This window comes from Larus michahellis, chromosome 1, assembly GCF_964199755.1.
Source record: "Larus michahellis chromosome 1, bLarMic1.1, whole genome shotgun sequence".
NCBI lineage: Eukaryota > Metazoa > Chordata > Aves > Charadriiformes > Laridae > Larus > Larus michahellis.
The window spans coordinates 22,297,146-22,324,527 of NC_133896.1; the positions used below are offsets into that span (position 1 = coordinate 22,297,146).

General features: G+C 38.0%; 1 protein-coding gene across 1 annotated transcript in view; it reads right to left on the minus strand.

Annotated features, from left to right (window-relative positions):
* Positions 1 to 861: 861 nt before the first annotated feature.
* IL17REL (interleukin 17 receptor E like) overlaps positions 862 to 27,382 on the minus strand; it is a 50,862-nt gene continuing 24,341 nt past the window's right edge. Inside the window, exons 3-17 of the mRNA XM_074572628.1 lie at positions 22,473 to 22,622; positions 21,627 to 21,736; positions 20,106 to 20,220; positions 18,475 to 18,519; positions 17,480 to 17,619; positions 17,245 to 17,316; positions 14,913 to 14,967; positions 11,525 to 11,688; positions 9,171 to 9,218; positions 8,463 to 8,520; positions 7,978 to 8,123; positions 5,524 to 5,583; positions 4,424 to 4,481; positions 1,919 to 1,973; positions 862 to 907 (exon numbers count right to left, since the gene is read on the minus strand). Coding sequence (XP_074428729.1) covers positions 880 to 907; positions 1,919 to 1,973; positions 4,424 to 4,481; positions 5,524 to 5,583; positions 7,978 to 8,123; positions 8,463 to 8,520; positions 9,171 to 9,218; positions 11,525 to 11,688; positions 14,913 to 14,967; positions 17,245 to 17,316; positions 17,480 to 17,619; positions 18,475 to 18,519; positions 20,106 to 20,220; positions 21,627 to 21,736; positions 22,473 to 22,622 — 1,304 coding nt within the window. The 3' untranslated portion in view covers positions 862 to 879. The remainder of the gene's footprint in view (positions 908 to 1,918; positions 1,974 to 4,423; positions 4,482 to 5,523; positions 5,584 to 7,977; positions 8,124 to 8,462; positions 8,521 to 9,170; positions 9,219 to 11,524; positions 11,689 to 14,912; positions 14,968 to 17,244; positions 17,317 to 17,479; positions 17,620 to 18,474; positions 18,520 to 20,105; positions 20,221 to 21,626; positions 21,737 to 22,472; positions 22,623 to 27,382) is intronic.

Genomic DNA, 27,382 nt, shown 5'->3' on the forward strand with positions numbered 1-27,382 from the left:
TTTGCTATTAATCATCTTTTAGCTGACTTTATTTCCTTGTTACACAACAGGAAGTAAGGATGTTTGACGGGAGTATTCAGTGAAATAAAGGCCAAATGTTTGATAATCAGTACAGTGTGTAATACTATTCTCAACAATTGAGTATAAATACTGTTATAATGGAAAAAAAAACAAAAAAAAAAACAAAAAAACAAAAACAAAACAAAACTTCAGTTCTTTCCACTAAACTGTTTCCTTCTAGGCTGGATTTTCACGTAACAGTTTTAAATAGCTATCAAACCAAAGACATGTAGCTCCTCAGACAAATAGGAAAGTTATCTCCAAGTCAAATACAAATGCAAACACAGAAAGCAGTTGTTAGATATATTTAAGGAATATGGTCTGTCACGGTGAGATCACCAGAATGGCATCAGAAAATGAAGGAAATTACACAGAAGGATAATGCAACAAAGCTGAGAATACTTCTTCCATTCTTCATTTCTCAAAAACTTTTACTTATGGTTTAAAAATGAAGGTTACAAACAAGAAAATCTCAAATACTTGTTCTATAGGTACACAAGGTACTATGAAAGTTCTCATTTATAGTATACTGTATATAAAATATTAATTTAGGAGGAAAATATGAACCTGATTCTCTAAGTGATCTAAGACATTTTTTGTTTTGAAATACTGGGAAACAAGGAATCATAATCCAGTTTCTTTTGGACATGTTAGAATAGGCTTAACTTGCTAAATTCTTCACTCATGAGAATAATCTCACAGCAATTAGCAGAAACTACTAACATGAGAGACGACCAGTTAGACAAGATTTGCAAGTTACACCAAAATACAACTTGATGTTGAGAAGATACTAAGGACCTTGAAAATGTGTTGTTGAATTCAATGCAAGGAATGTGCACTCTTCATTCTGGGGGAAAAACAGAAGAGGAAAGATGATTGACTTTTTTTCTCTGAAGTGTGAGAGAGTCCATTACATTCATATACAGTTGGAGGTAAATAACAAATCTAACCATTTGTCTACAGCTTGTGGACTTGACTGTCACAGTCCAAACAGCACTCATGAAAGCAAATGAACAAAACCAAGATAATTCCTTCTGAACGCTACCTTCTGACAAGGGAAAAGACCATGACTGCCTCAAAGCAAAGATGGTTGCCCTTTCTCAACCAAATGATTTGCGTAAGTTCTGCAAGGCTGCATCATCTTCCCATCTTTGAACAAGGACTTGTGAGAGCATCTCTAGTCTCTCTGGAGTTCTGGGTTGCTCCCACTATTCTAGTTTGCCGCTGAAAGGGTATCCTTAAAGGAAGAGCGTTTTTAAGAGCTCAGGGTCTACCAAATCATACATCCACAGACTGCATTAATTACTCGTTTGTTTACAACCTAGGAATAGGTGTTTTGCAAAGGGCTGTAGGAATGAAAAGAAGCACTGGGACAGCTGAGCAGACACGTCTAATGAACAAGAGCACAGAGGGGACTGATCTGCCTGCAAATGTCAGGGCGAAAGCAGGGGGCAGGTGGTAACAATGTGAATGTCATGCTCAGCAAATCTGAGATTGTTGCAGGGCTCTTGAAGGTTGTCTTGTTACTTTACAAACTTCTCACTTCACAAACTTGTCACTTCCACTGGTCATTTGTCTCCCTTTGCCCTCTCCCTTTGGCAGCAAGGCAGCTACTTCTGATGCCAGACTGCATTGTGGTGCTATAGAGAGAGAGAAAGAGGAAAGGGAGCACAGGAGCAAGAGATGTCTTCAGTAGGGACAAGGAAAGGGGAGAGATAGGAACCTGATATTCCTGCTGGCTAGTACAAAATTCACTCAGACATTGCTTCTCTTCTTTAGAGAGGCCAATGATATGTTTTCAGGATTAAAAACTCTGTCAACTCTCAAAGATGTTTCAAACTATACATTGGATGGATACCTGTGTGTCATGGCCTTTGCTGGGTTTCCATCACCATACGTCTGACCACGAAAACCTGAAGAAATAAGTTCAGATATAGGTTGCCATTTTATTTTCATTATGGTTCACATATTTATTCTCAAATGAACTGAATTGGGTTATTGTTTCATTCAGAATAGATAAGTTTCTTTTCTAATAGGCGAAATAATGTCTCAAAATGTTTGGCTACATTAAATGGAACCCAGAGAAGTGAATTGACCAAAAAGAAAAATAAAATCTAAAAACAACACAAAGTTTTGTCTCTAAGTCAATGCTATTAAATGCAAAAAAAAAAGGACTTTCCCATTTCCATCCTCTGTAGAGCAAATAAGGCTAAGCCATTCTCATCCCAAAGCACAGCTACTGATAGAAAAATGAAATGCATTGCAGTATAATGCACTCTACATGCCAGAAAACTCTTCTTGCATCTGAAAGAGAGTAGCCTTTGTGATGGTTAGCTGCACTGATTTTTTTATAAGAGACACTGTCGTCACTGGAATCTTAGTTCTGAGTAACAAAATACATGTTAATAACATCGTAGCTCTTTTGTTGCTTGGTATCTTTAACAGTGATACTTAACAATGTAAATATCTATTTCAGAAAGATGTATGCACCAAATATTTTCAGTTTTCACTATGCCATTATAAGATAATTTCTCATTCACGTTGACATTTTGTATAATCTAAATTGTCACAAATTATGGAAAAAACTTAGGTTTGATATTCCTTTCACCTTTATGTGGATTGTTTTTCTTAACATCTTAGGTTCAAACACAGTAGCATCCCAGTGTAAGAATTGTCACCCTCAGTGACGTTGTCTTTAAGAAACTTTCATCATCTCATTTTGAAAAGCTAGTGTTTGAGTAAATATCTTTGTTATAGAAAATAAGCATTTAAGAATATGAAAGTCCTTAGTAGTAATGCTGTTACACTAAAGAAGATCTTTCACGTGACAAGCAGTGGATGGCTCCTGATGATTCATTAAGAACACAGGAATTACAGCAATGAGTTGAACCCACCTAGTTCAGTGTCCTGTCTCTGACACTGACCTGTACCATCTGCCTCAGTTGGAGGTTTCGGGAACCCCCTCTTGGGCAGCTGGCAGAGATGGAATTATCCACACATTAATGTGGACTGTATTATCCCAAAAACATAAAGCATGGCAGAATCCATGAAGCGTGAAGTTAATATCCTCTATACAACAAACACAGTGATCATGTGTTACAGTTTTTATATTCTTGATATGTGCAGTTTTGCAGATTTTTTTTCTGAATCTCCACAAATCCTTGATCAGAACAAAAACTTGTGACAAAAAGTTGCGCATTTAAATCAAATGCTGTGCCCAAAAAGTTCTTCGCTCAGTTTTCAGTGTTCCACCATTTTCATTTAATACACAGACCCATTCTCTCCTACTATAAGGCAGAGGGAAATTCCCAGACTGCTATCTCTAGAGCCTTTCATTATTTTACATGTTTTCATCATACCCTTCACATTTGTTACAAGGAAAATACGAATAAGGAAAATGCATCTAGACTACATGAATCACAACACTATGACTATTTAATTGATTCACCTTGAGTGGGCTTGTTACAAGTTTTTAAGTGAAGAAACCTGAACTAGGATTATGCAAGTGCTTGAACGGAGAACTACATTTAGACTACAAATTCAAGACCCCTCCTTTTTAATATCAGGCTTCCAAATCTGAAGCTATCGTTAACCTGCAGGTATTTTTAGACAACAGAGAAAATCTGTCATAGGAATCACTATGTGTACAATGAACTGGGAGGGGAGGTTGTTTGTTTGGGTGGGTTTGGGGAGGTGTTTTTGGCAATGCTCAGATTGAGTTTTCTCTCAGCTTGACTTCTTTCTGACCTTTTAGTTCTAAACTAGTCAATCCGCTCCTGCGCTCGTCACCATAAACCCCACAGCCACAGTTCACTCTGAACTCACTGACTTCTACAATGCCTTACTTTCAGGGCTTGGAGATTTCGGAATATTCTGACTCCACGAGCGTATCTGAGTACAATCATAATAATCAATCATAATAAAATCCTCACGGAACTTCTGCAGTGGAAGGAAGTACTACTGTCCCATTTGCAGCGGTGAATAGGGCTGTGCTGTAATCACTACAACAGCAGCACCATGTGCCTGCTCGCCAAGGATTGTTTTTAACGAGTTGCCTCATGTACTGACAGCAAGGTAAATATAGGTGTGGCATGCAGAACTTGGCACAGGATGGAAAATTCACCCAGGTAACAGAGGAAACAGCCAGCCACACAAGTTGCCCTTGCAGCAGCTAATTAAAAGCTAGTTGAGGTATGCAAGTCCATTGTCTATAAAGGACGCTGAGCATATCTAGCTCACATGCACGCATTTACATTGTCAGGTGAATCCCACCTCAGTTTCCCAATGAAAACACACTTTACCTGAGATGCTTTCTTCTGCACAGTCAAGACCTAATTCTTCTTTTGTTATCATTCATACTTACCACAGTGAATATCACAGATCTGCAACGGAACTGAATAATCTACATCTGTCCTCCAGCCCTTTAAAAAAAAAAAAAAATTGAGGGATTTTGTCCATTCAGCAGAACTGTTACTAAATGCTTGTGTTGACAAAATGGGTTTTTTTAGTCAGTTTACTAAAGGGACTGCATTTTTTAATCTGTTTTTAAATAAATGCATATGGAGACTGCTGGTCTAGTGCATATTAATGAGTTGCAAACACTTTTAGGTTTCTAAATGATAAAAATAACCAGATTTTTTTTTTTTTTGAGAGGGAGAAGTTTATTCTGATGGATAATATCTAATTTACAAAATAAATTATTTATGCAGGAAAACATCCATTTTACCACCAAATCTGATTTTTCACTAGGGAAAGAACAACTCTGATTACTCAGAAGGCTCTTGCCAGTCTCACTTTCATCTTGCTCCTTTCTTCCTAGCAGCAGAAAGTGAAGCTGACAAGAGCCTTCCAGGGCAGCTGCTGGAGCCTCCCAGCTCCCGCTGTCAGTCTCTCTTGTCCCAGTGTCTGCTGAGAACATTAACTCCAGAGAGGAATAAACCTATCAGCCTCATGCTCATTTTCTATTAATGTCTTAATAAAGTTCAGCTACGGAAACAGTGTGCAAAAAATGTCAGAAATAATTTGCTCAGCTCAGCTTTCAGGAGTGCTAATTCTAGCACACTGTGCACTTACTGTGCCGTTTGCCGTATGCCTAACCTTTTCCGGCTAAGGTTAGTTTGTGAAAAATTCATCTACGGTTTACTTGGATCTTTTGATACCTTGGAACTTTTTGTTACAAAGGAACATTTAAAGACAGGATTAACAATTTCCTGGTGATACTCCTTTATCTGCCACTGACAAAGGAGCAAGGTCATAGACGGCAACTTCCCTGTTAATTAATGTCATCTCAACAAGAGGTGGTGGCAGCACATCAAGCTATAAATAATGCTCTTTGCCAACTCTGTTTGCACAGTAATAAGATTTGGCAGGGAGGAGAAAGCGGTAAGAGTGCCTGCTGGTTTTCTTTTCTTTTTTATGATTTGTTTATTTTATACAGAGTACCTGGAAAAGCAAGACACATACCTGAATGCAAATTGTTGATCCACACATTTCCTGCGACATAGTGATTGATACAGAATCTCCCTAATGAAAGAAGTTGAAAACCATTATTTTCCACACCCTGGAACAATGAAAATGTATTGTGTCTCTCCAGCTGTTTCGTTTGTTTGCCAATAGTGTTACATGTTCTACTGTGTCAGAAAATTAATAACGTATATACTCATTATGGAAGGTTATTTATTTTCACAGATATCCCTAGATCTCAGCAACCACAAGCAGCTGGTGCAGTTTTGCCAAGCACAATTCGGGCAGCGCAGGAAGAGGGCTAATTTTCCTGCATTTTATGAAGCATCATAAGGCAGGACACCCTCCACGCCGTGGCTGCTCACACCACGTTAGAGCCAATGAGCATCTTCACTTCTTTTCCCTGGTGTATGTGACTTGAAGGAATGACCCCTTCATTACAGTTCTTCTGGATTTCCCATCACATTGTATGCTAAGAACAAGTGCAGCCTTAGGGTAAAATTGTCCTAAATGACTGTTCTGATACTTAATGTTTGATTGTTTATGGTTTGTCCTCAAAATACTGCTATTTACTCCACTAATAGCTATGAATCCTACACTGCTCTCTTTAGTGTGGCAAACTAAAATAATTTGGGGCAAATTAGGTGAATACATTCTTTTTCAGGCACAACTGAACAGGGGTTACTAGGTAGAGAATGAACATTGGTTTCTGGGAATACAGAGCTAAGTTTTGATGAGAAGTTTGTGTATATTGCTCATGGTGTTGAGACAGGAACTGTATGTAATTTATGTGGGCCCCCATTCTGTCACAGTAGCAGAGGACATAACAGCTTTGTACTGGAGGGAAGAAAATAGCTTTTTTAAATGCATCAGTGCCCTTCATGAAACACACACTTCAATACCTAGCTGTGATTTATTGGTGCTCCACCATTAATTACCCTTCTCACTTGGCAATTCACACAGGCAATTTAAAACCAGAAAGTCTGAACTCCACAGATTTCATGGGAAATAAGCCAGTTGAAGGGAAGCACCACTGTAAGTGTTCACTGAACATAGTGCTTGACAACTCTTCTACTGTACAGACCTCCATCTCTGCCGGTAATACAGCATTTCCCCGGATATCTTGCCCCATTTGACAGACTCTTGATAGTGCTGCCAATGCCCTCTGTGATCTGTGTTGATTAGGAGAGCTGTTTTTGCCCAGGCCTTTGCCCATGATTATTCAACTCTGGGATCTCCTGCAGGAGCAGTTATCATCTTCCACTTAAGCACGTCCTCAGCTTGAGCAGCAAAGCCAAGTTGGAAAACTCTGCTTTTAACAGCTGCTCTGTTACATTCAACACCAGAAATGCAAGAAAGACCTAAAATGATTCATTAGAAAATAAATTCAGCTTTCAATGGCCACCTCTTTGAGTTTAAGAAGTCCTTATTCATAGCTTCTTGCTTCTCAGCTCATGTCTGGTATGTGCACCCTGCACACTGAAAGCATCAGAGGCACTTGAAAAAGCTACAGTTGCAGGAGGTACGTGCACATAGTGGCAAAGAAAGAAGTACAGCTGGAATATATCCTAAGAAGAGGACAGGTGTAGGAGCTACAGCATGCATCTGCAGGATGCCTTTCAGCACCGTGGTCCTAGTAGCTCCTACGACCTATCCCACTAATATTCTCCTATTTGAAAAATAAAGCTATATGGCCACTCCTCTGCTCTTTGGCTCCACTTTCCACATGTATCTCTCAGTAGATCACAGGTCAGGCCAACAAGGTAACTCTGGCAGGCAGGGTAGAAGGGCAAGGGCAAGCTACAGTCCTGCACTGAAAATGTATGAGATACAGACTTAGTTGCAAGAGAGGAATGAGGCTGCCATTTCCTGACTAGCTGCTGCCTGAAACAGAAATCTCACCCTCCCTTAATCTTTTTCCTCTTTCCCATACTTTGCTGGAAGCAGTTGTATAGTCACACAGTCAGCTAGCTCAAAAAGCTAATTTGGCTGAAAACTTACCTTTTTGTGTGTGTTGAGTTTGTTTTGGCAGCTGTGAGATTTAGAGTGGCTCAAGATCATCATGGATTTATGCCGAAAGTCTTGCATTTCGTGATGTGAGATTTGCCAGGTCAGCTGTACCAGTGACCCATATATGAAACGCTAACATTTGCTATATACATAATAGAAATACTACACCACAAACACGATGTTAAAAGAATATTAAGGTTCCACTCAATAGTCACTTCCTTTGATGTGACTCATTTGTCTTCAGGATCCTTATTTATTTCTTTCTTCGGCATGAGATCAGAATTAGAACTACATGCTTTAAAAATGTTCTAGTAATTGTTCCAGTATGTACATGCATGGGTTTATTAATGCTTTCAAGCTGCAGAGCGATAAACGGAATAATAAATGAATGCAGTTAGATATGTTTAAAAGTCTTACAATGCTGAAAAAATAATGTATACAAACCAGAGAGACTGAATGGTGCATCCCAACAGATTCACATGAGGCCAGCTGCGTCCTGTTACACACAAGCACTGAGAACTGTGCCTTGGTTTGGGATGTGAAGAAAACTTGTATTTGTTCTGCAACTGCAGCAGTTCTCATTTTCCAAGCTGATATTAACGGAAAAGACTTACTTTTAGATTTACAAGGACCATATATCATATTCTAAATTTTTTATATTTAAAATAAATGCCCTTTTAATTAGTTAAGTGCCATCAAACGATATGCAAGTAATTATTTCGATTCCCACAAGCTACTTTTTATACTGATAAACACTTGATCTACAGGGGATACACAGAAGTAGCAGGCTGACAAATCTGTTTGCCATAATTTACAAGCTATGGTGATGTGAACACATCTCACTTGCTTACTGGAGAAGACTAATATCTAGTGACTGACTTAAATATTTTTCACAATTTAATACTATGTAATTAAAAAAATATATTTACCTGGAAATTCTCCATGAGCAAATGGACACTTAACCCAAGAGCCTTGCTTGGTTGTAAACTGAAAGTAGAGAAATCTGTTAGGAAAACTGATTTTTCAATTTTAATCTGCGGCTACAGATTCAACTAGAGATGATCAGTGCATTACAGAAAGTTGCAGAAGGTGAATTCATAGCTTTCCTGGTCTATGGTATCTTCCAACCCTTGATTTAAATTAGGTCCCTCAATTCTTCAGATATTTATGCACATGCTTATTTTACAGAAACAGCTAGTTCCACTGACTTAAAAGTAATCTAAAAGAAAACAATAATATGCCTATATTAACCTATGTGGCATTCTTTTCTCAACTAGAATAATAAAAAATACTCTAGTAAATGTAGCATATCGATTATTTTTATTATGAAATATTTAATATGGAAAACAGCATACATTAAGTTTAGTGCATGCTTCGGAGTCTGCATTGACTTAAAACATTTTTTTCCCTGCTTTTCTTACACAGAGAAAGCAGAGGGCACAATCTGACCGGTGTACTATCTATAATTGCTGCGGCACTTCCAAAGAACCTCCTTATAATCTAATCTTCCGTTGATTCTTACTTCCCATTCATCGGAGTTACGAAACAAAACATTGATCCTAAAGAACATTAGCAACAACTTTAGAGCTGACAGAAAGAGGAGAGTTAACAGGTGTTTTACAAAGAAATACCTTTACCTTCATGCAAAGTCTTGGGTGAGTGTCCACACGAGAATATTTAACCTGCTTGAAAAGAGAGCACTCCGCATTAGCTAGTTTCACAAAGTCAATTACCCAAAATTTGCATGGTTTGATTACTGAGAAAGGAACTGGTTTGTTTACTTTATAAACATCTCAGGAAGTTAATAATATAAAATAGTAAGGATAGGACAATTGCTACTTTGGATTACTGAATAATTTGCTTCCTTTTATCTGTAACATGTAGCATTATTTATAGTCAGTCTGACCCATTAGAGCTAAATTAATTGATTCTATGGTGGTTCATGTGCAAAATTCTGATTACACAGTCGTCTTGTTTCAGTCCTTTATTTACTATTCATCAGTGACTCAGCAGAACATTTAAACACACACCCAAAAGCATTGTTCCACCTTCAGTTCAGAAATTTTTCAACTTTCCGTATCCCTATTCCAGAAAAGACTTAAACGTAGACTGAATTTTAGATGTCCACTTAAGTCACCTACAAAATGTTGCTTTCCGGATTAACAACTGTTTACCCGCCAAGGGCTTCGCCATAAAAACAATTACTACTCGTGTAAGTGATCTTACTTAAATGAACACCATTGTTCAAGTGACTGAGCACAATGGACCCTACGCACAGCACACGGCATCGTGACCAAAGTAACACCTCTCTCCTGTAACTTTTTTAAGAATAACATAATGGATGTCCTCAGGTATGTCTACCATAGGGTCACAGAAGATAATTCTGTAAGAATCCACTCATATATGTATACAGCATTGCCATCGACAGAGAAAGCCCCACCCTAATTAGAGAGGAGAGTTATGTAGCTTTCGGGCCCAAGTCCGTACATGTGCATGGTATTAGAGTATGCGGCGTTGTGTGGACCTGGCACTATGTGAGGAGTCTCTGCAGTAGTCTCCTGCACACTATAGAGACGTTCTTCAGGGTTACAGTACCAGAAATGGACCAAATTCTGAATCAACCATTTTAGGATGAATTAGAAAAAAAGGGGAAATTCATTGTGTCCATGAATATTAATAATACAGGAAAACATTCATTGTCTGTAATTAACTAATCTTGGATTGTGTTCTGGGTAACAGATATAACCATTACCAGCCAAAACTCTTTTTACGCTTCTTTTTTTTTTTTCTCGTTTTTTTTCTTTTCTTTTGATTTCCTGCAAGCAATGAGTTGTGCTTGTCAGATAATGAATCCCACAAGGACCATTCACATGTATAGAATAAAATATATTTGGTTTGCCAGATCAAAGCTTTGTTGAAACTCATAAAATGGTGAAACTGAACAATCACTAAACACTTGGACAGGAGTTCCTAGTCAGAAAAGCATTCAACAGTCTTGTGTCAGCCCCCCCAAATCATGCCATCAGAATAATACTCATAAAGTTTCAAAAATTAAGAATTTGTATTTGCTTTTATTTGCCTTTTCAGTTGTTACCTCAAGTTTACTGGCTTCTCTCCATAATCCGAAAAGCCCGAAATCTATTTTTCAAGACAAAAGCCAGAATACTAACCAACGTCATAAATCCAGTGCATTCGGCATTATGAGGCTTCAGATAGAAGTATTAAGCAGCTCAAGATATACACAATGAAAACCCTTTTCAACTTTAGAACATAAGTGCTGGAAGAAATGTGCAACCCAGTATTTCAACACCCACAATTTCAAGACATTGGACCAGGTTGAGGAAGGCACTTCAAAGAGATCTTTAACAGAGTACAAAACAACTGTGCCCTACCAACGTACTCTTATGTCTCCAGTAAGGTTTAGAGAGATTTAGTTTCATCTCACTTACATTTTAGATGTCTAAAGGTTAAATATCCAAATCCGATCTATTCATAATAGACTCTTGTGGTAGTCAGTGAAAAAAGAGTCACTGTCGTGGTTTGGGCTGGACTGGCCTCCAGCCTTTCTTATTTGCCTATCTTCAGATGAGAAGAGTTGTCCTCTCAATATGTCCATTTCACTCACTTAATTTAAAGGGAACCTGACACAAATAGCGTAGACTTGAACACCTACATTTCAGACGGCAAAATCAGGGCCAATGAATCATGCCTTTACTATAAATGAAAAGCAGACCTTATTTACCCCAAAGAATTTAGCAAACATTACTAGCTTCACAGTCATCTCCATTTTTTATTTCTTAATAGTGAGTCAGTGAGGTTGTTGAATAAATCATGTGGTTAGTGTACAAGAACAGACTGTGATTATGAATAGTTTTAAGTAGCAGAGAAGAAGAGAGGAATTTGTAACTTATTCCAAAGTCTAACTCTTCACATTATGCCTTTGGTCACGGCCTTCAATCTCACAGTTTGAATAAATCTGTGTAGCTCTTACTTTCTCAGAAGAATTTTTGGAAGAGTTTTGTATATCTTCACAGTGGTCATTAGACTTCATTAACCTGCACAGGTTAACCGTGACAAGCACAGGACAGGCTGGCTCCCAAGCTAGGGTTTGTGTCGCTGGGTTATAAACAATATTATCCCATAGCGCCTTCGTATCTGTGCACAAAGAGAGGAAGCATCATTCAAGATGTCTAAAAATGAATCAAAGTTGTTCATAAATCTGGTACTGATACATGTGCTTAAAACCAAAAGCATTGCTTTTCCATTTCCTTGTCATTTCCACCAGTCAGAATTGCAGTGTTTCACATTGTAACAGTGCAAAATTTGAATTCATCCCACCAAAGTGGGATGAATTTACCATTTACCAGAGAGCTTAGTTATTCAACCTCAGAGCTTAGTTTTACCAGTCTCCCACTATGGTGATAGATAAGCATCACCTGGAAATGACACCAGGAATGAGATAGGAATCACCAGGCTCTTAAGTAGGCTGCAGAAGCTCCTGGAAGTGCCTTCTTTGCCCATCAGTCTCAGGGGGAGTGTTAACACAAGCAAATTCCTAACCGAGGACCTTCACTTAACCGTGTATGGTAAATTAGAATGAATCCATACATTAGTGACTAGAGGTCATGGTATTGGAGACTCAGACTCTGCGTGTCTTGTGTAGGACTTGCGTGCACACAACTTATGTGTAAGAAGATAAATTCAAGCCTTTAGCTGAATATCAAGAACTCAATAGTAAACAAAGCTGTGCAAGTAATTCACAATAAATATTTTTTCTACAGCATCTATGTAAATCTTCTTTCTATGTATACTGGGCACACCGTGATTTCACAGCTAGTCAACATATATTTGGGGATATCTTAAATAGGTACTATTATAAAATTAAAACTCTCATATTTATTTGATTGGTCAAATTAGTCACTTTGTACTGACTTTCTTTTCCGTTTAGTTGCACATGGATGAGAGAATTTCCAGCATGACATTCAAGTTTCCAGCATGAAATTCAAACTGATATTTCAGTTCATACTTCAAGAAGTAATTTGGAAAGTTTTACATTTGCCTAATAGAAGTAGGAGAAAAATATATTTCTGCAACTATTTGTGAAGCAAAAATATGGCCAGTTGGACATTCAAGAGGAGTGAACAAACAATATCCATGACTAGCAAATGTAGCAAAGTGAAGAAGCACAGTCTATATCAAAGAGTGGAAACACCAGGTGTTCAAATGTCACTCCCATCAAGCATAATAACAACTCCTATTGGTATTGCTTCTCTCAGAAATGTCCTGAAATAAAGCCTTCTGATATTTTCTAACAGAAACCTTCCAGACCATTTAATTGTGCCAAGCCTCCTGCTGTCTCAACTTTGTGTCCCAATGTGTATACATCAAAATACTGAAACTTTCTACAAAGTGGAATTTTTTATTCTGTTTAAAAAAACTGCTGGAAATTTTGATTCTTTTTTAAAAATGCTGTTTTTAATAAATGGACATGTACTATAAAGCTAATGTTTAGAGAATATTTAACCTGAGTGTAAAGTCCTGAGTCCCAACAGTTCTGACAGTTTTCACAGCTACGTTTTGAATGTTATGTAAAGATGTAGGTACACTGTAAATGTAATCCTAACTATTAAGAGAATAGCACTACAATTAAGACTTCTCAGGTTTGTTTCCAGGCCTGCTCATTAACTTATTACCTGAGTTTCCTTCTGTTTTACTCCTTTGTAGCACCTACTTATTTACATCATCATAAGATGGTTATTCATCTTCAGTCTCATGTAATCACATTGTTTAGTAACCGATAGACATTCTTTTTTTTCTTTTTTTCTTCTCTTAGTTACATTTACCCAAAACAGTTACTACATAGGGGAGCTTCTTTCTGATACAAAACTGTTAATTGCCTCCCACCACACAACTAAATCTATAATCCAAACTTTATTACATCAATGATAAATGAGGTAAAAAAAAGAACCAATCTATCTCCTTTAGGTATTTAAGCAAACAGAGCTTTCAGTTGGGAAAAAGAAAGATTTAAAAAGAAAACAGTGTGTCTCAAAAGCTGGAACTTCTTATATACTTAAATAGCTGGGTGCTAAAGCCTGAAAAATTGGTTGAGATTCCTGCAAGGAGGATAGCTGAGTAAATGCAAAGTATGGCTGTAAAACAGTATTTCCCATATTCCCTTCCTTATCAAAGCTGTACGATGAGCTTTCAATTGTAATTGACCATTGGAACTTCCTAAATGGACAAAAATAAGCTTCAAGAGTTCCAGTGTGCCAACGCACGTACTGCCTTTCCTCCGACTACCCAAAGCTTTGCAACCTGTGCTTCAGCTGTCCCCATAGTCCTGATTCAATGGCATTGGAGAGGAGGATGACCGCAGCAGGAGGGGAAGGAGAAGCAGAATACAGAAGGAAGGAAGGAAGGAATCATGGGATTCATGACCCCAGTTTCCTGCACTTGCAAAGCATCACCATTCCAAGCACAGCAAATAGGTAGAGATAGCAGAAAATTTGGAAGAAAACAATCTGTGCCCCATGAGACCCAGCCTCAGGCTGAACAGCTACTAAGAATGGAGGTTAGAACTTCATATTGGCCAACAGGCTTTACTTTGATGACCTTAAAGCCAGATCTGACTACATGAAATAGTCATAGCTACAGACAGAGTTTGGATGCACTGTTATGGGTAGGTGCTTTTATTGTCCCTCATGGTTTTTTTCTTAAATCAAATATGAAAATCCCTTAGTGGGTTTCTTAGCATGGCCTAGGGAAAAAATATCATTGTACTTATGTTGGACTTAACACAATAAAACACTTTTTCAGGCTTTTCTTTTTTTATCTGCCTGGTAAAACTTTCACTGAAGACCTATATAATATGACAATATCTTTTTCACCTGTCATCTCAGACCAAACTCTGACTACAAACACAAACACTTTGTGCGAACAATTTCCCATGGCGTGAATAATTTTCCATTAATTATGGGAATTCCCATATGCAGTTAACTCTTTTTTTTCAACTCCTTGTTGCCTCCTTTAAGTTGGGTGTCAGACACCTTCTTCAAATCTCTTCTTGAAGCCTTCTGCTCATATCAGCATTTGAAAGCTGATCTCAGTGGCTTTTGTTCCCTCTGGCCAGTTTGCGTGTGACTTAAGAAAATGTGGGAAATGAAGAAAGTTACTTAGTGTTTATATTGGCATAAACTTGGTGAATAATTTGGTCTGAAAGTAATTTATTCCATCTACCCACAGTATAACAAACCAATATGACGATCTCCTTGAAGTTTTGCAATATATGGTTTTCACCTTAGATGAATTTCAAATTGTGACATACTACTGGAGATGCTGAAAATCACTCATATAAAGAGTAATCACACAATACTCACCATTTTCAAAGGGGCAAAGTTGTATCCTCCTCGCATCTGGTACTGCCAGCCAACCCTACAACCCAAAAAGTGGCCATTAGCACAAGATTCTCATATACACCAATTTTTAACATTTTAGATAGAATGTGACAGAAAACCTTTCCAACAAAGATAAAGATACTATGTTTATTAGAAAGCTTTGGAAGTAGTCTTTTTAAAGGACATTTTGCACTAGATATCTATTTTATTGTTCCTCATTAGGGGGACTGGAGTTGATGAACTAAAGTGATCCCTTCTAGCACTATATTCCTACTTCTGAGTCATATATTTAGCCAAATTTCATTTAGAAAGTCTTGCACATCAATTTTCATTAAGTTTCTTACAGTGTCATTACTTTCTAGGGGTATCAAAAGACATTCAAGAATCATAATACCAGATCTGCTGGCCTTTGTTATGGTAAAGGATGTATCCTTAAAATCTGAAGACTAACACTTAACCCCATCTCCAAGTATATGCGCATGGCTGTTACTGTACCCTAATTATTTAGATTCATGCTGCTTACAGTTCCCATCTGTTCGCTCAGCAATCGTACTGTGGAATTCTCTGTGTATATGCTGAGGGGAATAATATCTTTCCAGTGACCTCATACCTTTCAGAGTGGAACGAAAAAGAAATCCCTAGGCTTGGAAAAGACCTTGTGGTTCAACTCACATATTAAGATATGTGACTTTAGGTACCTACAATGTACACATCTGAGTGTGACTAAAGTGCCCAAATTACTATTACAGCAGCCGTATGAAGGTCTAGCCAATGCACCCAGTGGAGTCCACAGTGCTATCCAGCACATCCCAAAATGGCCATCTACGTTTGGTCACTTGAGTAACTGACTGCATTAACTAGATCTCCACTGACTATAAGAATCTGAACATCTAATTCAAATGCAGGTATCTACATTTGGACATTTAAATTTAGGTATCTAAATCTGCAAGGTAAATCATACCCAAAAATTCACTGAGAAACTAGGTCATGTAGTATCTATATATCTCACCAAGATAATTTTAAATTGGTTCAGTGACTTTTTATTCCTTTTTATGAAAGATATTCAAAAATTGCACTTCTCAGATTATCAGAAAAAAAATCTGTAGCTATCATGAATATACTCATGCAATTAAGTTTATCCCCCTTCATTCTTGTGGCAAGAATGGCCTTAGCTTAAAAAATCTGTTCTTTTTCCTTATAAGTTACCCTTCTGGTGTGTATTTAGACAGCAAGCATATTTTCTCTTTGCATGTGTTTTACCAGGATAATGAAAACCTGTTCCTTGAATCTCCTACGTAAGACTGTCTTTCCATTTCTCAGCCATTCTAGATTTTATATGTACATCTTCCATTTGAATTCATTGTTCTTGAATATGGATACAAGAATTACCTACAGTATTTCAAAGAAGGCCTTGCCCATACTTTGCTATTAACTTGGAATAACCTAACCCACTAGACCTTTGCTCACGTTTACATCATGTAAGTATGTTAATTTAATCATTCTCCGATGAGCTATTACACCCAGATGTTTTTCCCTCCACCGTTATTTCTGAATTAGGACTCACATCTTAGAGCAAGAATTCTTTTTATTAGAGGAAGTGCACAAACTTGCACTTCATACATTGCACTTCACGCTCCTTTAGTTATTTCACATGTGAAGATTTCTAGTCTCTTCCACCTATGCTGACCCTCTTCCATTTTGATTACACCTCTCAACTGTATTATCAGCAAACCTCATTTGGCTGATGATTTGGCACAAGCCACTCCGCCACCTGTACTGGCACAAACCACGACACACGTTCCCACCTTTTGTCGCCATATCATTTATAAAAGCATTTATATAAGAACTGCTCTAAGTGTGGTCCTTAAATAACCTTCCTACTAGCACAGCCCCATGCAACAGGAGTAGTCAAGTTAGCCCTCCAGCTAGGTATTATCTAGCATACAAATCTTGTTCTCACCCCCAGCTTCCTCAATTCCTCTTTTAGTTTCTCATGCACTACTATATCAAATTTTATGCTGCAATTCAGTCAGATTAAATTTTCTGTCTTTTCATTGCTTACAAAAAAATCAGTCAAATTAATCTTACACAATACTTCCCATAAATTAATGTAAATTGTATCCCATTTTCTTATCTCCATGTTTTAATTAGTGTTTCCTAAAATATCTCTTCTACATTTACAGAATCATAAAGTCAGACAAGACTTAGTCAAAAACTTAGGTCTAGAGATTTTTCCTCCTTTCTTAGCACAAATCCCAGATAAAAATTCTTTAATCGGTAACACAAGTATATATAAAATTACAGACTGTATTACCTCAATGCAAAGACAAGGGAGTAGCTGAGAATATTTCAGAGAAACTGATTTTAAAGATTCCTTCCCTTTGATCTGAAACGAAAAAGATGGTCATGAATCCAAGACAATAAATGACTTTTAATAAAGCTCAATAAAGATATAGAAGGGCTTTTCCTATAACTGAGACCCCAGTGAGCATTTTCACCAACAAGTGACCTCCCACCAGTTTAACAAACTGCTTGGAGCTTTAACTCACCACAGCAAACGCTCCTACATCTTCACAGGTAAACCACTTGTGGCACAGGCGAACATAATAATCTTGATCTCGAAGAAAATTGGATACGTTCACTGATATAATTTTCCTTGCCCTGTCTACATTATAATCAAACTTTCCAGCTGAAAAAGAAAATTCAAACATGGAATTATCACATCTGTTTCTCTATTACTTTATTGTTTCTGATTTTGTTATTTCTTTATAAAAGGTACAGAATTTATTTCATAACTTGATGGAGATTAAATTCAACATCTATAGATTCTTACCTAGACTGTTTGAATTAGTTATTTTTATATCATGATATTCCTAAAGGTATTCTTATTTTATGAGACATAATAATTTTCATGAGAACAAATTTCAATATTACTCCATTTTAAACTGGCAATACTGAGAGGCCAGGACACCTACTGTTTGTACCTCAACCTTAGTACTTGAAATCTTATGTAGTTCATGTACAAATACTTAAAATATACACACTAATACTACTACAAAAAGTTGCAATTTCATTACACAAAGAACACGTGCAACTATGTTAGACAAACACAGTATGTGGGGGGATGTTTTATTTTTTATATTCATTATTTTGTATTCACTTTATTCATTTTTTATAGTCATTATTTTGGTACACCAAAATCAGGACAGCAGTTTGGCAAATTACTTTCAATCCATTTATGAGGTCTGCCTATAGACAAAATATAAAACCAGCAAACCAAAGTGCATGAAAATGACAGAAACCAATTTGCAGAAGTTTAAGTATTAAATAGGTTGTCAATATCTTTATCTGCTATCTAGCATTTCCGAGTCAATACAAAGAAACACATTTTCCAAGACATTATTTGTCAATTACATGGTAATTATAAGTAGTGGTAGTTGTAAATCATCTTTTTGTTCCCTGCTTATTCAGCTATGAAAACATATCATTGTACAGGTCACCAGAAGTATCTCACAGTTTTAAATTACACAGAAGATCATCTCACCCGAACAAGCTGGAATATATTTTCCCACATCACTGTTTCTGCAATCTGCAAAATAGAAGACAGAGTTTTCTTCAATGCTGCTTTATTTATATAACTGTGTAACAAAACTGCCAAATTATCTAACAGCTTCCCAACAGGAAACCTACACCTTATACCCCTTTTTAAAGGTAGATTCACATCTACTTCTACATAAGCAGCAAAAAAGAAAAGTACCCTTACCACACACAGAGATTCTATCACAACTTGCCTTAAAGAGCTATCCCACCAGTACGGGGTTTCTACTGGAAAACCTCATCAGTAGTTTAAGGTGGCAATCTAGGACATAACATTGCCTTTCTTTATCTCATACCTAACAATAATTTAAGTAATAGAAATAATAATAAAAATAATAATAATTTAAGTTATTCTTTCCTTGAAAGCTACTCTTGTTGTTTACCAGGCTTATTCCTCTGTCATAAACAACTGTGTATTTTTGCTATTCTGACTCGACTCTAGTCTTACAAAGAAACATCCTATTTAGCTCCCAGGGAACTTACCAGAACTAGAGGCCAGGCGACGCTTTCAGAACTAATATCTAATATTTGTATCTTCAAAACTTAAATCTTGATTTAAGAACAATAAATCAGCTCATAACGTGCTGCCTACTGTTTTCACCTGTCCTTGCTTAACTCAGAGCAGCACTTTGTTCTCATTTCCCCATACAGTTCTTTTCCCCCGAGAAATATTTCCTATTTTCATGTGTGCACTCACCCTTGTAAAATATCTTAAAACTGGGCTTTATAAAACCTTATTTTCCCCCTTCTTTATTCACAAAGTACATATTTACTTCAATAGTGCATTGGGACTTATCAAGAAAATGAAAGGCTTTTTAAATACAAAAAAGCTTTACTTCTATGGAAGCGTGGAACAGCCACAACATGTCTGATACTGTACGATGGGCAAGAGCCGCCCACCCAGAGGCTCTGGAGATGGGAAGGCAGGGCAAGCCCAGGCACCGGACCGAACCAGGGGTCTCCTTTCATGCTTTGCACCAGCATTTGGTGCATTTGTCTCCACCAGCCACTCTGTATCTTGGCTGATATCTGTTTTCATATGCATGTGGTAGGCACTTTACCCTGAAAACATGGAAAAACACCACCTTATCTTAATCCAGTTACATGAAAACAGGCTATGGAACAGCTAGCTAATTAAAGTAAAAAGAAATTTCTTTACACTTTCTTATTAAGCTTTCCTCAGTCTCTGAAACCACCTATGGCCTAACTATGAAGAGAGGCAGAAGCTCCGTCTTATGCACAGAGAGACACAGGACTGAACCTACAGGCAGAGAAAGAGCACATGCCAATCACAAGTAGGCCAATTAGGACAAATGCACAGTGTAGTTCAGTTTTCCTTTTAGATACAAACTCTGGTCTCTGTTTTTCATAGCAAGTCAGACATTTATATGCACAAAATAAATCATCGAAATGCAGAATGAGCCTGGTCCTGGCATGCATGATCTACCATCAGTTAGATCAGCGTATCCCAGAACATGATCTGGCTTTGCATTTGGGGTTTTGTGGTTTGGTTTGGGTTGGTTTCTTTCTTTGAAAAGATGTTTCTTGAAAAACATCTGGTTTAAGATGTTTTCCTACCTTCAACATAGTATTCCTGACTCAGCTTGACTTCACAGTAATTTGGTACTGTTTTCATGGTCACATAGATGTGTTGTGCTACATTGACTTCAATGCAATTGAATTGTACCTGTACCTGTTCAAAACATTTATAAAATCAAGTTTGTGCATGACTTCCAGAATACATGAAAACCACTGGTTATCAGAGTTAAGCAAGCAATATTCTCCGTTCAGATTTATTTATATTTACAAGGAGCATTAAGCAGTCTCATATATTGTAGCATTAAGAATGTAAAAGAAGCAGATACCACTTAAAGGTATTTCAGAGTATCATTACTTCTAATCCAGGATGTTGCTATCTTCTTCACTTCCAGAAATCCAAATATCTACAAGCTATGAAATAATCCTAAAAGCAAAGAAATACAGGTACCCAATGCTTATTGAACTTCAAAAGCAAAAAGGTCTTTCATACTACCAAAAGTCCCCCTTTGTAGGCATTTTTAAAAGCACAGACGCTTGCACAATAGGAAAAAAATGTCCGTTTAAACATTTAATGGCGACTTCAGCAAATTTATTCATTCCAGTAACAGTTTGTGAGACAGAAAGTAATTTAGGAGACAAAACTTGACATCCAGTTATATCAGGTCATTCCCTCAGTGATAGCAGTAAGTATTCAATTAAACTGAAACAAAGACAATTTCATTAAATATGTTTGTTGAGTCTCGCCTATAAACTTACCTTACTCTAAAAGCTACCAGCTGTTCCTTGCTGGCCCTGCACTGCCTGTAGGGACGTTTGATCGTCAAGTGATACAGAGCGTAAACTGCAATAGCAGTCTGGGAGAAGAACTTTGTTTCACATGTGCAATCAATATAACATTTACAAAGCACATGAAGTAAGACATTTTGTGTGGGATTAATAACAGTTGTCCACCAGTAACTGAAAGCAAAAATTCATCTCTTTTAAACAGTTCGTCAAGGATGGTTCTTTTCTTTTTTTCCCCAGTTGCAAATTTCAATAACAGACTTCTGGGTTTAGTTTAGTAAAAAATTGTACTCTGCTGTTGCAATAATTACCATGAATTTAGGACAGATGTGCACAAGTGCTTAGGCACTCGGCTGTCACCTATATGTGTAAATTCCATTGATGTGGTTGGACTTAAATAAATCATATGTATGCATTTAAAATCCCTGTGGCAGTCTGCTTCCTAGCAATTGGAGTTACGAAAGCTTCCCCACAATTTGGTGCGCGCGAAAAGAAAGCTAGCAAGATTGATATAAAAATTAGGCTTTGCAGAGGCAGCTTCTCTTGCAAAAAGGTAAGTGGAAGAAGTATAAAAATGGTAGAGAATTTAATTTATAGGTTGGGTTACAAAAGGACATTTTGTTATGGGGTTTCATTAGACAATGCTGAAGCATACGTTTCATTGCAGTTTTCCACAAAGTCAGTAGAAGAAGAAAATAAGAGAGACACAAAATATATTTTTTTCCAAAGGCTCATAAACATTTAAATGAAAAACAACCCAAAAAAAAAGGAGTCTACCTTCTTTCCATTAAGCATCTTGCTTTTTTTCCTAGCAAATCTCACATTTGTGCACTGAGATTGCTGTGTGTCCAGTGAAAGAGAACATATTTCCAGCCCACGGATATTTTCTGAAATGAGTTAGGAGAAGATTTCAAAAATATAATTTGAGCATCTTTAAGAAAAACAAAAAAAGAAATTAAAATATACCATATCATAAGCTTTCCTCCTAAGTGAAAGGAACATGTATTTTCCCTCTGCTAAAAAAGGGGCATTATATATAATACACACATGGAGGTAGGAGCAAGGATTTAATACAGATAGCTATAAATTAAAGCTTTAATTATGCAAATTCTTACGCAAATTTTAAAAATAAACTCTGAATGAAGCACAGCAGGAAATACCTAAATGGTAACACACTAAGCACATGAATGGCAAGGTGCTAGTAAAAATAGATTATAGCGCAGAATTGTAACTTCAGACACAGAAACTGTTTCTCCTTCTGTTGGGACAGTCACTCATGTCTGAGTGACCAGTGCAGACAGAATTTGTGTGAGAGTGTGTGTGTGCACCTGTGACAGACCAAGAAAGGCAAGGGCAGCTTGGGGCACGGGTAGAGAACAAGTGTATTACGTTGGAAGTAAAAATTCAGTTGTCTTGAATTCATTATCTTCGTTCTCATTCCCTTGAGAAAGGCCAGGGCTTTATCCTGGCTTGTAGTAAATGATTTCACAAAAAAAAAATCTTTCTGATATAACTGCATGAAAACAGCTTGGACACAAATATTGCAATATGCCACAAAATTTGGCTGGACACCTATAAGCAAAAAGTAGACAGAAATGATACAGTAGCAAATCTGCTTCCTACCATCCAGACTCAGAGTTCCTTTAATGTTTAAATGAAGAGAGCATGGGCTTCCTTGGACACATTTCATCACTGTTGAGATCTTCATGCTTTTCAGTACCATAGAAGACAAAGATGCAGGAGCGTCATGGCAGAAGCTGTTAAAAAGGCCACCTGCAAAGACAAATACAAATATAGAGAAATGTCATTGTGCACATGATATCTGGGGGAGAGAAAGCACCAAAGCTGAAGCTCTAGCTCTACTGAAACCTGTAGGAAAGTCACCAATGACTTCAGCAAAGCCAGTACTTTACCTAAGACTTTTACATGGCCAAGAGATGTAGTTGGCTTCACTAACAACGCAGGGAGGTTGGAAGGAACTGCATTACAGATGGGGTTTGGGAATAAATTTCCTGGCTCAGGGGTTGGTACTGGGACCGGTGCTGTTTAACATCTTTGTCAGCAACGTGGACAGTGGGATCGAGTGCACTCTCAGCAAGCTTGCTGATGACACCAAGCTGTGTGGTGCAGTTGACACGCTGGAGGGAAGGGATACCATCCAGAGGGACCTGGACAGGCTTGAGAGGTGGGCCTGTGAGAACCTCATGAAGTTCAACAAGGCCAAGCGCAAGGTCCTGAACCTGGGTCGAGGCAATCCCAAGCACAAATACAGGTTGGGTGGAGAATGGATTGAGAGCAGCCCTGAGGAGAAGGACTTCAGGGTGTTGGTTGATGAGAAGCTCAACATGAGCAGGCAATGCGCACTTGCAGCCCAGAAAGCCAACCACATCCTGGGCTGCATCAAAAGAAGCGTGGCCAGCAGGTCAAGGGAGGTGACTCTCTCCCTCTACTCTGCTCTGGTGAGACCCCACCTGGAGTACTGTGTCCAGCTCTATAAGAAGAACATCAACCTGTTGGAGCGAGTCCAGAGGAGGGCCACAAAGATGATCAGAGGGCTGGAGCACCTCTCCTGTGAAGACAGGCTGAGAGAGTTGGGGTTGTTCAGCCTGAAGAAGAGAAGGCTCCAGGGAGATCTTAGAGCAGCCTTCCAGTACCTAAAGGGGGCTTACAGGGAAGACGGGGAGGGACTCTTTATCATGGAGTGTAGTGATAGGATGAGGGGTAACACTTTTAAATTGAAAGAGGAGAGATTTAGATTGGATATCAGGAAGAAATTCTTTACGGTGAGGGTAGTAAAGCACTGGAACAGGTTGCCCTGGGAAGTTGTGGATGCCCCATTCCTGGAGGTGTTCAAGGCCAGGCTGGATGGGGCTTTGAGCAGCCTGGTCTAGTGGGAGGTGTCCCTGCCCATGGCAGGGGGGTTGGACTAGACGATCTTTAAGGTCCTTTCCAACCCAAACCACTCTATGATTCTATGATTTTGTGTTAATCCGCAAGAGGAAGGACTCACATGTCTCTAACGGTTAAGGCTAGCAGAGCACTCCTAGACTAACAGTGGTTTTAAATAATCAGATCTTCTAGATCGTGGCTAGACTAATATTTTATTCAAACGTTTTTCCAAAACACTACCTGTATATTGTGACCACTCTCATAGGTAGTAGTTTAATTTTAGGATTGGCTGATGATCTCGACTGCTGTTAAAATATCATTTTTCACACAAGAGGGCACCATTGCATTCCTAGTCATGGAAAAATCCCTCACACCTGTAGGACTTCTCCTTTAGACCAGAACAGCAAGAGCAGAATAGATAATATCCAGGCCTTCTTCAAGGTATAAATCGTAGTAGGCACAGAACACCATTACTATGTCTCATCTTATTTTTCTATGCAAATTTAGTCATCCTAAAGCCTTAGGACATCAGTTTGCAAAGCCATCTTCTGTAGGCTAATGTAAAAGAAAAAAAACCAGTCTTAAGTCCCCAAATCTCATCAGTTGGCCAGATTTCATCTCTTTCCACTTCTCAAAGTGTCCTGCACAGAAATCAGTTATTTATTTATGAATTTATGTTGGTACAGTGGATTTAATCCCCAGTGCATATTCCTTGGGCTTTTCTACCTCACATACATTGCTTGTAGACCCAAAAATTACGAGTTCAAGAAACTATCAGAACAAATAACCAGGAAATAGGGTTTTGCCCCTTGGCTTTGTGGTGTACAACAAAGCACACTTCATTTTAGCTGTACCTACATCACAGTAATTTTTTTTTAAAACATTTCTTACCTTTCTAACTTCGGTACATAGCATGAAAGTTAAAAGACACTGAAGTAAAAAAAAATATTTCACTGCACATTCTCCCCCCACCCACCCACCACCACCCCCAGGGACAGGCTGGAAGAACAAAAAAACATTTGACTCTTACTAGTCATACTGCTGAACATACTCCTAGAAGGAGTTCAAGTAGTACGGTGAAGAGCACAGCGTGAAACAGCAGGGCCACAATACTGTGCTTGCCATAAAATATGGGATAACACTCTTAACTCAAATCATCAGAAAAAGGTGCATCCTTCAATGCCTAGCCAAGAACTGCTGTCAAGTGTGGATGCCCACTGACTCGCATGGAAGACACATCCACAGTTTTCACAGAGTAAAGGTAGGATGTGGGGAAGGAGGAAGGGCAAATGTTACCCTTACTTACCCCTCCAATGAAGGAAAGTCTCTAAATTTAAAGACTGGAAGTGTATTAACCTGTACAGGACCTCTTTTTATATTATGAGATGCTCACTTTCACAGTGTCCAGTTGCAGCTGAAGCCCATTGTCAGGGATCGCATACTGATAAATGCAGGATATGAAGACAGGCTGACACAAATGTGGTACCTTGGCTTGAATCTGCCAGGTCCTAAGTTGCCTTCACACTTCGTATCAGGAGAAATAAGTCCTCTATGATGCATATCAAAAGTCAGAAAAGAAAAATGCTTCACACCTGAATCTCCACTCCACTACCCTGATTTTGTGTCATTAAGCATCTTTTGGAGGCAACAGGACATGCTGATATGAACTAAGTGGAAAAGTATGGAAAAACAAGGACACTTTACCTCAACTGCCAGTAGAGTCAACTCTCAATTATCCAAGGCAATATTGGCTATGAGAGAAGACAATTTGTGCAAACCAAAGAAAAAACACAGATCATACAAACTATAAAAATTAGGCTTTAAGCACAGTGGAGTACATTGACTTTTGAAGAATTTATAAACATCTTTCCACAGAGATGAGGCAGCCTTAAGTAATACAGTGCACAGCAGCCAGATGTGACCACTAAATTCCGTGCTCCAAGAATGGGTGGTGTAATAATCCTGAAGGTATCTCAGGATGGAAAGCTATTGTACAACACACAATCAATACACCCACAGCTAAATGGGAGGTTATTATATTGCAGAACTACCTGATAATTATTACTAATAATGTGATATGTAATGATTAGTTTTAGCTCTGTCTCTTTGCTCAAAAAGCTATTTTTTGGACTGCATCGTATGACATGCAGTTGCAGATACCAAATGGTATCCAGGAGCAACTATTCCTGCTTAATTCATTGGTTATTGGTGCAAATGTCTTGATCCAGGCCTAATCTTGCCTATTCCTCTGCCTGTGTAGAAATGATTCGAAGGAAGAGCAATGTGTCTGTATATATATATCTATATATATACATTGTCAAAGCTGACAGTTCTTCACAAAGTATTCTCTTTGGGTGAATTTGAGCATATTACTTGACCCTACTTATTTTTAGGAGAGATTGTCACGACTTAATTGAATTTGGTCCTTTGTTATTACTGCCAAAGGTATGGTATTATCAGATGTCACAGGCCTGGGACTATCTCAGGAGAATCCTAAGTCATACCTTGGTTCCCTACTGACATTGGATCATTATCAGGCAGATGCACAAACACAGTTTTAGGGACCACTGTCTGTCTGTAAGCAGGGACACTGTCTTCCTTGATCAGAGTTTCTACCTTCAAACTGAGAACAAACAAATAATACATTGGATAAAATGAAATGACTCTTCCACTTTCTACTTTTTTCCATTATTTTTATGATACATTTTGAGAATTGCAAAAGATGCTGTAAAACTTATTAATAATAATTTAAATGGATATCATGCATGAGGATATTAGTTTTGGATCGCAATAAATATACGATACAAGCAAGAGCTGACAGAAAATAATTTTCATTCCGTAAATCATCACAGTATGAGACTCATTTCTGACTAATTATTCAGTAAACTCTTACCTTATCATCTTTTAATCCCCACCTTACATAGTTTCCTCTGGAACACACACACCTCTCTGCTTTTCTCATGAGCAGTTCAATCTACACCCCAGAGGACATAAAGGTACATCTTGCTACACAAAACATTTGCCGAGTAAATCTTGCCTAAATAAATCTTGCCTAAATTTTATGTTTATGAATTATAACTGTAATTAGCCCTACATGAGAGAGGGATTGTTGCTGTAATAAAAGATTCCTTAATTATGGACACATATCAGCCCGGGCATAAAGAAACCAAGGCTTATTATTCAGCATGTAGACATTTTCCTTGTACTTTTGCCATCAGCTCAACCACAGCAGATTTTTTTTATCTGATGATGCAGCAATCAACCCGAACTGTCACGACAGCGAAACACACCTTATGTACACTCAAGAGTACATACACTTATGTATGCCACAGCTGAGCAATGGATACGCAATAGAAATTGTTAGGTGGATAATTTGAAGCCTCAGGCAAGAAGATTAAATTGGAGAACAGCAAAAAGAATTGCAGAGAAAACCCACGAATAACAGGCCCAGGCCAACACCCCATAGAAAATCCTAACTGGTTTTTTTGGCTGATATTTCTTCCCTACAAGAATTGTAAGAATCTGAACTACTTAGGATACTGACAGTGCTAGATCTGCGAGTATATCTAAAGCACACTAAAACTGGTTCACTGGAGCATCATTCCATGAGTATAAATTACAGTAGCATTTCAAACCTATTTGCA